Source organism: Xenopus tropicalis, chromosome 4, assembly GCF_000004195.4.
Source record: "Xenopus tropicalis strain Nigerian chromosome 4, UCB_Xtro_10.0, whole genome shotgun sequence".
Taxonomy (NCBI): domain Eukaryota; kingdom Metazoa; phylum Chordata; class Amphibia; order Anura; family Pipidae; genus Xenopus; species Xenopus tropicalis.
This window is the reverse complement of record NC_030680.2, coordinates 99,958,145-99,968,998: the sequence shown is the minus strand read 5'-3', so window position 1 is coordinate 99,968,998 and position 10,854 is coordinate 99,958,145. Positions and strand designations below refer to the sequence as shown.

The following is a 10,854-nucleotide window of genomic DNA, read 5'->3' as shown; positions in this document are numbered from 1 at the left end:
CAGTCCACATGGGGCTACCAAATAGCCAATCACAGCCCTTATTTGGCAACCCCAAAGAATATTTTTTGCTTGTGTGGCTCTTTACATCTGCATGTGGCTCATGACTTAAAAATGTTGGGGATCCCTGGGTTAGGTGAATGGAAAATTACCCTATGCCCCCCCCCCCTTGATTACTGTCCTGGAAACATTGCACTTGGCTTATGGCACTTTTGGCAGCCTCTTTAGTGAAGATCTTTGGAGGAGCTCATGCAGATCTGCCAGGTGACGCCCATACCCATACCCATATTATATTTTCTGCAAATAGGAAGCCATAGTTTGCTCCCCAATAATCTGCACAAGTTTGAAAACAAAATCTACCATTTTAGGATCAAATTCATGCAATAAGTAACAGTAACACAAAAATGAAATCTTCTTATGGCATGTAAGGTAAATGCACACAAATGCGTGAGAAAGTCATCCCCACACGGAAAAGTTGCAGATCTGAATTAATTTTACAGCACTTACAGAAAACTAAATTTCAGGTTATACCAAAACAGTGGAATTCTGGTTCCAACACAAAACAAAAAAGAACCCAAATGTATTCATCTTGTGTCTGGTGCTAGCTAGCCAGTCTGGTAATATAGCAGAACTTAAAGGAGACATATTGGATAAATGGGGAACAACGCTAATTTTGTAGGCAATTATGAATAATATCCGGTGCTGGTTACACTTTGTGCTAAAAATTAATTCTCTCTGTAACAATGGCCCCTTTATTGGAGCTCCCTAGAGATCCTCTCACTTCTCTGTCCAGTGTGAAATGGAGAGTGGGCGTGTGCTAACAGTCCCTGCCAGAAGCACAGTAGGAGGGGGAGAGCCAATCACAGCCCTGCACTCACACAAGTACAGACAGGCTTCAGTTCCCTATCAGGTCAGCCTAGCTGCTGATTGGCTCCTATCCTACAGTGCAGTGTGCTGAGGGCCAGCCCCCCAGCTTATTCAGAGAATTCAGCCAGCAGGAAGTGGAACAGGTGGGCGGGACTAGTGGGGTTTTTGTAGAATTTCTCAATAAATCAGTCAGAAACACAACTTTTTAAGCCCAATCCTTCTATATCTAGAGGAGTATAATTCCCTGGTACATTCATAATTTTTATAGGATATGTCTCATTTAATTTAGAAGTCTCATCTCAAAAGAATAAGCAGCAGAATTCTAATACTGCTTTGGCGGGAAAAATGGCACCAGTAGCTAAAACGCATAAAAGCTCAGTGTCTTATAACGACCTTGATATGCGCGTCATTTTTTGTGCTCCTATAACAGTATAAGAAAAAGCATGGACCTATAAACATGCTTTCGGCTCCCAAGCAAACTGCTGACGCATTAGCCTGGACGAGCGCCGCAATACTCGGTCTCCAAGGCAACAGCTCAGCGGCAGGAAACCTGTTACTATGGCACCCAAAATCTTTCATTCTGCTTTCATAACCTCCTACCCTGTAATGTCGTCACTACCAAAGCTAACCGCGCCGCGCCTGCGTACTATCACTCAAGGGGCGGGGTTCTAAAGGGCGCTGAGAAGCTTGAGCCGGAGGATATAGTAGGCGCACCAACCGGAAACGCTATTGAAATAGTTGATTCCGGAGGGGAAGTTGATTATTGGGACTCTCCGGGGGGTTGGTTGTCAGGGGGATTGGGGGGGTTACAGGCCCGGTGCCCCAAGCTCTTAGGTGGTGGGGGCACCGGTGAACATGGCTGTTCCACGACCGCTTCGACACTGAGCGTTGTAGCTAGACCGACACAGAAAGCCCGGAGGAGGATGAGCCTGCTGTGTGCGCAGTATCTCAGGTGAGCGACAGTCGCCCACGGAAGGCACAACCTGGTGACAGCGTCCGGTGTACATAGTGGTGACAGGCACGGATGGTGGGCAACTGGGGATTTTGGGAAGTTAGCGCAGGAGCTCATAGTGTGCGTCTGTTACGATACATATGAGATTATAGGAAGCATAATCTCCAGCTGTTGGTGAACAATACATTAAAGCATCTCTTAACTGAAGCATGGTGCTTAAAAGTCAATTAACAATAAACTTGGTGTGTTCCAGTCTAAATCAGGGATTCCCAGCCTACAGCTGAGTTAGAATATTTTAGTTCTAACTATACATATGTGTCGTTTTCCCTTGGCCCATAATGCATTAAGGGATATTACTTTTGATATTGCTGGTGTGCCCATTGCCTTCCCACTCACTCACTGTAATACCTTTACCAGTTACATGTGTACCATGAAAAATTACAAGTTTTTCCTATAGAAAGCTGTTATGTGCTTTTTAAATGGGGCTTGTTGGAATATTGGTGAAAAGGAACTGCACACTTGTAGCAAGAAACTAGCTGTTGCCATGACTGTAAATGAAAGAACCGTCCTTGTGTGCAGCTCATGAGTAGCTATTAGCATCACTTTCATTTAATATTACCCCTTAACCCTACTAATAAAGTTCTTTGCAGAGGATATATCTTTTGCAACATAAAAGTAAGGATACAGTATGTGGATAAAGAATTTCAGGGAAAATATAGAAAACTTTGCAATAGGTACACCTGATGGAATAGTAGGTTACATGGTAGTAGGTACCATTAATTTACTGATAAGAGGAAAGAACCCCAACCAGTAGTGTAGTAGTATATGTTCAACTAGGTGTAACAAAGATTGTTTTTTGGGGTGTTTTACTCCTAATTTTACTGAATGATTGATTGGGCCTCTGTAGGGCCAATGAACGTATCTGTAATTTATCTGTGCTTCAAATAGGATACATTATTTTTAGAGGTAAAGAGAACATACCACTCTGTCTCTGTTATTACTGCATTTGCACCGTACTGAGCCCATGATGTTTTCAGCAGCTGGCTAATAAGAAGGGGCAGGCATACATTCATAGAGAAATGTTACTGCTCCCCAACTGGGAAGCATAATCGTATTGCCATTTGTGATGGAAATCTCAGTCAGCCAGTCCCAAGTGATGAGTTTGCCTGTGGCCTCCAAGGCGGCTTTAGGTCCTTGCAGTGTCCATGTGAAAAGCAAATACCACAGGGAAATTATAACAGAGTTTGTTCTTTAATAACTATTTATTTAGTACATTTTCAGATTTGTTGCATTTGCAGTGATTTCGGTGAATAAATTAAATGCAATAGAAATGGTAAACTTTATATAGACACAGGGACTAAAAAAAATATATGCATCTAAAAAATACCTGGCTGAATATTGTGTCCATTTTCACTGCTTTTATTGCTGTACATCCTCTGGAGCATCTAATGTTTGTACACTGTCCTGCATTTCACATGCATGGACATTTTGGTTCAGAATATACAATTTTAATTCATCATTATTTTTGTGTTTGTCTCTAAAAACTTAGAAAGAGAGAGAGGTTCTCTCTAAATTATTTGCACTTTATCTATACATTGAGAATAAGTATGGTAGTTCAAGGAGCTCAGTGTTCCATTATGTTTGCAGTTTGGCGTGGCTTTAAAATGTTTCACCCCTAACTGATTCATTAGATGATCCCTGGTGATGTCTTCAAGCAACCTCATCTTTAGGAGCTGCCCAGTATGGCCACATTGGCAGTTATGATCTGATCTCCTGTAACTAATTGCTTATTTATCTGCCTTGTGGGTCCATAGCTTCCAAGATATATAGTGTTGCGTGTATCTTCAAAGCTAGTGTGGCTGGGACATAATTTACAGGATTACAAATTAATGTTTCAGGTGATGCTTGAGTACCTTACTACAGTTGACAATTTTAGTGCTATTCATTTTCTGATTACATTTTCTTTGTAGTATTAATATCTTGTAGGTTTAAATAATTCCATTTTATTCTGATTCGTGAGTGTAGGATTAAATTACTACTGAGAAACGAATAAACCGCTTCATATAAGCGCAAAAAATGGCACATTTATTAACAGCGTCAGATATGCGGTTGACACAATGCAAGTGACTGTGGTCACAAAGGTGTGAAAGGGAGCAGGTAAAGATTTTGGGGTTCATAAGCACATTACAATATTAAAATAATATCATTGTTCTATCTAAATCCTATGATATGGTTTGTTCTGTGAAGACTGGCAGCCAAACAAGTGACCAGAATTTCTGATTTGATACCAGGCCTATTGTTCTCCTGAAGAAACACCTGAAACCAGCCATAGTAACTAAGCTTAACCATAGACACTTATCAAAACCTCCTGTCACCCCTGGCGTAGACAGTTTTTGGCACAAATATGCAATTACATTCAGTTTATTTAATAGTCTGTGGGACCCAGCATCGGCTGTTTCAGTTGTTTCTGCCAGTGGACAAGCAATACAAAGTGTAAACAATGCACATACAGTGCCATATACAGAATAAATATTATAATATGCAAGTTGTATGGTTAGAGGGATTTCAGAAGTCTATTCCCATACATACACCTAAAATTCCTGCTCTTTGTGCCTGCTGGACTCGGTTCTGTATCCTTAACTCTAAAGTAAATACATATTCACTTATTTGGCGTCCAACATATACTGGTCAGCATATACTTCTTGCTCACCTAACTATTATATATCTTTAATAATTGGTTCCCATTTTGGCATTGTTATGCTGACTTCACAACACATTTTGACTTGTATATTCATTTATTTTACAGTGTTACAGAATATTAATACATGTTAATAATAGTAAATAATTTTATAAATATGCCAACTGTTCTTGCCACATAAACTGCATATAAGCCTAACTTGTGTAACTTATTTACTAGCAGCAACCTCATAAGGGTAATCTATTTATACATTAGGGTTTAATAATTAAAGCTATCAATATACTGTATGAGTTCCATTATAGTTAGCAAAACTATCAATGCTTAGTGTCACAGAAAAATTCTGGGTAAGAAGTAGATTTTATACTTTAATACACTTTGACACTGATGCCCATGGTTCAGTGCTGTCTGTTTTTTTCTGTATAGTGGAAAAGTTATCCACCAAACCACATATCCGGGGGGTTTGGCAAGTTAGACTGCTCTGATCTGGTGGCGTTGTTTGTCCTTTCTTCAAATCTTCATACCATATTGTCTTAGTCGCTGTTGCCCATGAAATGTCTTGTAAGCTGTTTTAGTCTCTGTACCTCCTTGCAAAATATCCCCAATAATTAACCTTTTCAAATCCAGGAATAGTTCAGTGTAAAAATGAAAATGGGTAAAATAGATAGATTGTGCAAAATCTAAACTCATTTCAATATAGTTAGTTTGCCAAAATGTAATCTATAAAGGCTGGAGTAAACAGAAGTCTAACATAACAGCCAGAACACTACTTCCTTCTTTACAGCTCTTTAAACTGTTAGCAGTCAATAACCAATCAATAACTTGGGGGGGAGGGGGCATATGGGACCTAACTGTTAGTTCATCAGCATTCAGGTCAGATAAAGCTTACTTAGTTTTTACCTTTCTTTCTCCTTTAAGAGGGCACAATTGGTGATATTGTAAATGTTGGAAAATGTCTTATGTCCCTTTAAATTAACAGTTGTGTTTGTGCAGACCCCTCACGTCAGCTTCCGATTCTGTATGACCAGATACAGGTCAGGCTGGATTGGTTTAGTTAGGTATACTGTAACAGCACGCAGATACATTTCTGTAATCATTTTGGTGGGGAAGGCCATACTCTTCCTACGGAAACATATCTGTATATATCCTTTCCTACTGTATGAAAATATGTAATGTAAATTTAGCTTGCAGGAAGTTACTTGACAAAAACCTTTTATTGGAATACTAATTTTTACATTATAAGAAATGGCTCTGGGTAAAATAAGTATTTCCAGCAACTTGGTAATATAGATTTTAAGCTTTAAGAGGTCACCTTTCTGTCTCTTCAGTTGGAAAATTTATAGTTAAGATATTTCAGTACTCACAGTACATGCTGTGAATGAGTTCTACACCAAAAACAGTTTCTTGAATAATGAAATGTAATTCTAAGTAACTTTTAGATATTCAATAAAGATTTGTTTTGGCTCCCCTGGGGGAGGCATTCCCACAGTTTGTGTCCCTAAGCAATGCCATAGGAGCATGTTATTTGGTAAAAATGCAGAAGGAGCAAAGCATTGAGGAGCTAAACAAATGTAATCCATACATTCAGCACTGATCTTTAACAAGGCAATAATTTTACCCAAGACTCACAGCCTATAGCAACAAATCCAGATATTTGTTGTTAAATACCTGGTCAAAAAATGCTATTTGCTCATTGGTTGCTAGAGTCTACTAGACTAGTATAAATGTTGTACCTTTTATTACATTACACTGTTAGTATTTTCTATTAGGCAGGCTTCTCAAACACATAAAACAAAGGTGTTCATAAGGTTCATAATGGTTTAATCTACAGTATTAATAGTTGAGTTGATGCCAGGGATTGCGGTTTATAGACAGCAAAGAGATTTGCTATTCTTGCCTGTCAAACTTAAAGGAATACTGTCATGGGAAAACATGTTTTTTCAAAAAACATCAGTTGATGGAGCTTCTTCAGCAAAATCCTGTATCCATATTCTTTATTTTCCAGTGTGCCCCAGCCATGTGACCTGTGCTCTGGAATATCAGAATAGCACTCAATAGTAAGAAATCCAAGTCCAGCTTGGGACACCTCCAGTTACGTGGGAGTAGGAGAAAAAATAGGTTACCTGAAAGCAGTTCTAATGTGTAGTGCTGGCACTGAAAGATCAGAATCGGGCACATTTCACTGAGATGGCTGCCTACACACCAATATTAGAACTAAAATTTGTTGATTCCAGAATAACATTTTAAATGGTAGAGTGAATTTGCTATGTAAACAAAGTAATTTAGAAATAGAAAGTGCACCAAAAAAATCATGACCGTATCCCTGTATGCCTTTAAGGTTGTGCTAATTTTCTGGGACAGTTTTGAGCCCAGTGCTAGGTGTGTTGCTTTCCAGTGTTGATCCTATGCCATGTGCTCAGTATGCATAGTGTGCTACATCAGTACATCAGTTGACAGCTAAAACAATACATGATAAGTAGTGTTAAATCAAAAAAGTTTTTTTTTTTTTTTTTAAAGATATAGCCCCATTTGCTAAATGCATATGGAAATATATTTTAAGTCTGTGCACCTTATTTATGATGAAAATAGTTATATATAATTATTTAAATATAGTCTTTTGTTTATTGTGAGATGTGTAATGCAAATCTAAAACAGCAATCTTTTTACACTATGTAACCTGCTACTTTTTTTTGTTTGTTTATTACAGGCAGGCTGAAGTCCTGAAAGCAGATATGACAGGTAACCATGCCCAGTTTTATTTTTTTATGTACCATCATATTTGCTTATCTGCCATAGATCTACATAGCATGCTGTCAAATCCAGTTCTCTCTTGATCTGTGCTGGATTGTGTTGTCGCAATATGAAAGAGATACTGAAACCAGAAATTAAACTCTTTTTTTAAACTTCTTTTTTTTTTTTTTTTTTTTACAACTGTCATAACACTCTTTGCATGTTTTTTATAACTTTGGCAACAAGGTATTTGTTCAGTGCTTTTACATTACCTATCTGGTCTATAAGGAGGCTGCCATATTTGTGCAGCAGGAGTCCGTTGGCATTAGAAGCTATAACTGACAGGTTGAGAAGGGACAGTAAGGTTGGCAAAACAGTCAGGTTTAGGAACTTGAGATAACAATTACTTACAGAAGCAGCCCTATCAGGGAAAAATAATCAATGTGGCCTATAGGTTAATTTTTATGTTCATTAATTTTTTGAAGAGTAGATTTTTAGTGTCAGTCTATGTTTACAGCACACAAAGTGTTAAGGCATGGTGTAGGTTTAACCAGGTTTTTTTTCTGTTCCATGTTGAAAGTTATCTCTTGCAGCAAAAAAGTGGTAATTTGATGGAAAAGGTGTATTGTGTTTTTTTTGTTTTTTTTTCTGCTTGTATATATGTTTTATATTTATATCTGTCATCTTAAATGAGTGGGATATGCAGTGGACCTTCTGAGATGGCTTTACAGAAATAAGGCAAAAATATAGCTAATAAATGCATACATTACATGTCTTTAGCCTGTTCCTACATGTTTAAACACGCACAGTAAGGGTTGTATGAATGGAGTCTGACATCTCTTATTGTGTGTTTTAATGGTCAGAATCTAAGCCTGGCACAGCAGAGGTGTGGACTTCCCGTCAGGCTCTACAAGATTTGTACCAGAAGATGCTGGTGACAGACCTTGAGTATGCACTGGACAAGAAGGTGGAACAGGATCTGTGAGTATGATCAAGTCCAAGATGGGAATGGAAGTTTTAGGGCCAATGATGTGCAATGGGCAACAGTTAAGTTAGTTCAAGTATAACTGATTGGCTTAGGGGAAAAGGATGGAAGATCTGTGCACCTAATGGGTAACACTCATGTACTGCATTCATCAAATGAGAGATAAGAAATTAACAAAAATTTTAGGTTAAAAAAGCATGCATTATCCTATATTGGCCTTCAAAAGAGGAAGGGTATCTCTTCTGACAGGCGCCATCATTAGTACAAGGCACCGGTACAGCTGAAAGTCACCTAATGGCAGTCTGACAGGTTAAGGAAGGGCTACAGGCAAATTTAGAAAAAGTGTTATTGAAATGTGTGTTTTGTTTTTCCTGTGACAGACAAAATCTGTGTATTTTGTCTTTTAAACTGACAGTTTCTGAAGTAAAGATTTTGTAGTATTGTTACCATATGGCTGGGAAAAGATGTATCCAAAATACTCCACATTAATATGTGGGTGATAGGTATGCAACTATGCAATGCTATATCATGTTGTTCTACATGCAGCTGGAATCATGCCTTCAAAAATCAGATAACAACGTTGCAAGGGCAAGCCAAGAACCGAACTAATCCAAATCGCAGTGAGGTACAGGCCAATTTGTCACTGTTCCTTGAGGCAGCTAGTGGCTTCTATACACAGGTAAGGAATTTAATTGTTTTTCCTTTGTCCTGTGCTTATGCAGTATTTCTCAGATTTTGCTCACTCTTGATATCGATTCTAGCTTTTGCAGGAGCTTTGCACTGTGTTTAATGTGGATCTGCCATGTCGTGTGAAGTCCTCCCAGCTGGGCATTATAAGCAATAAGCAGATGCACTCTGGGACAGTTGTGAAGCCTCAGTCCAGTTCCTGCGCCTATATCTGTCAGCATTGCTTGGTTCATCTTGGAGACATTGGTGAGACAGGAACAGTAAAGTTGATATGTGCATAAATAAAAATTTTATATATGGTTTATGTGGAACAATTCATACACAAATTGAATTTTAAGCTCTTATCTGCTAAAGGTATTCACAGTTTGGTGACACTCACTTTAGCAGACAATTAGTGGTGCACAGGTAGAAAAACTCAGAAGTGAAAGGAGTGATCTTGAGCTCTGTTAAATTTCGATTTTTTCCTGCTCCATGATGCCCAGGCATAATATGTGGAATTTAATGATCTGCAAAGAAGATAGGGCAAATTTATTTAGCTTGTTTACCACAGATTGAGTTGTAATTTTTACTTGAATATAGAATCATTTAAAGGATTTGTGCCAAAATAGAAACGCACCCTATCACAGCCTAAAAATGTGTTGGGATTTTTGTATTTAGACAACAAAAGGTATTACTTTTCTGATTCTCTTCCAGGAAGAATTGTTTTATTATCAACTTTTTCTGAAGTTAAAGTAACAGAAAACTGTTAAATCATCTGCTATCACTTCTATACCTGAATTGGTTAGTGGTAATGTAATAATTTGATGCATCCAAAACCTTGTTAAAGGAAAAGTAACACTAAAAATTTTTAAGTAAAAAAATGTATTCTACCCTGCCCCAATAATTTCCCTATCCTGCACACCATTTATTATTTTGAATTTTTTATTAGAAATTATTTGCTAAAACTTGGCTTCCGGTCATTTGAAATAGGGTGATCCGGCGATGCAGTGAAGAATCCACTATGTGACGATCGATTGATCGATCCTAGCCTGACTCCTTCCTATACAGAAGGAAGGCTAGGATTGATCAATCGATCGTCGCATAGTGGATTCTTCCCTGCATTTCAAATGACCGGAAGTTTTAGAAGGTATTTTCTAATAAAGCATTCAAAATAATAAATGGTGTGCAGGATAGGGCAATTATTGGGGCAGGGTAGAATAGATTTTTTACTTAAATTTTTTTAGCGTTACTTTTCCTTTAAACTGGTTTGTAGGGTAAAAGTACATTGCAGTTGATAAAGGAAACTGTAGGGAGCACCTGGAGCTTATATATATTCCTGATGAAGGCTCTTGCTTGAGCCAAAACTTGAATAAAGATTTATATTTAGACCTGTGTGTGTTGGCCATTGATACAGCAGGGAAAATAAGTATGTTTCTTATGGAACTTTTGACGTGAAATTTACACCAGATGCCGGTAACAACCCAATTAATCCACACATACAAATAAGTCCATAAATTTATGTGTAGTAAAGTGGAATGACACAGGGAATAAGTATTGAACGCACTTAAAATGTATTTAATACTTAGCATTGCTCGGGTGTGATTTTGGCCCATTCTTTCACACAAACTGTCTTCAAATTTGAAGGTTCCGGGGTCCTCTTCTGTGAACTCTGATCTTCAGTTCTTTCCATAGATTTTTAATTGGATTCAAGTCGGGTGGCTGGGCTATTCTAGCAGCTTTATTTTCTTTTTTGAAACCAATTGAGAGTTTCCTTGACTGTGTGTTTGGGGTCATTGTCTTGCTAAAATGTCCACCCTCGTTTCATTACCAGCATCCTGATGACAGCAGATTCTTATAAAAAATGTCCTGGTACATTTCTCCATTCATCCTTCCTTCAATTATATGAAGTCTGCCAGTACCATATGCTGAAAAACAGGCCCCACACTATGATGCTCCCATCTC

At 38.1% G+C, this 10,854-nt stretch overlaps 1 protein-coding gene across 5 annotated transcripts in view; it reads left to right on the top strand.

The window, feature by feature from the left end:
* Positions 1–1,534: 1,534 nt before the first annotated feature.
* Positions 1,535–10,854, top strand: part of smg7 (SMG7 nonsense mediated mRNA decay factor) — a 29,395-nt gene continuing 20,075 nt past the window's right edge. For 4 of the 5 annotated variants that reach the window (XM_012960770.2, XM_012960769.2, XM_012960768.2 and 1 more), the window contains exons 1-5: positions 1,535–1,816; positions 7,219–7,250; positions 8,105–8,222; positions 8,773–8,905; positions 8,988–9,159. In XM_012960770.2, the coding sequence (XP_012816224.1) occupies positions 1,788–1,816; positions 7,219–7,250; positions 8,105–8,222; positions 8,773–8,905; positions 8,988–9,159 (484 nt within the window). In that variant the 5' untranslated portion in view covers positions 1,535–1,787. The remainder of the gene's footprint in view (positions 1,817–7,218; positions 7,251–8,104; positions 8,223–8,772; positions 8,906–8,987; positions 9,160–10,854) is intronic. The other variant, NM_203927.1, reaches the window with a different exon arrangement.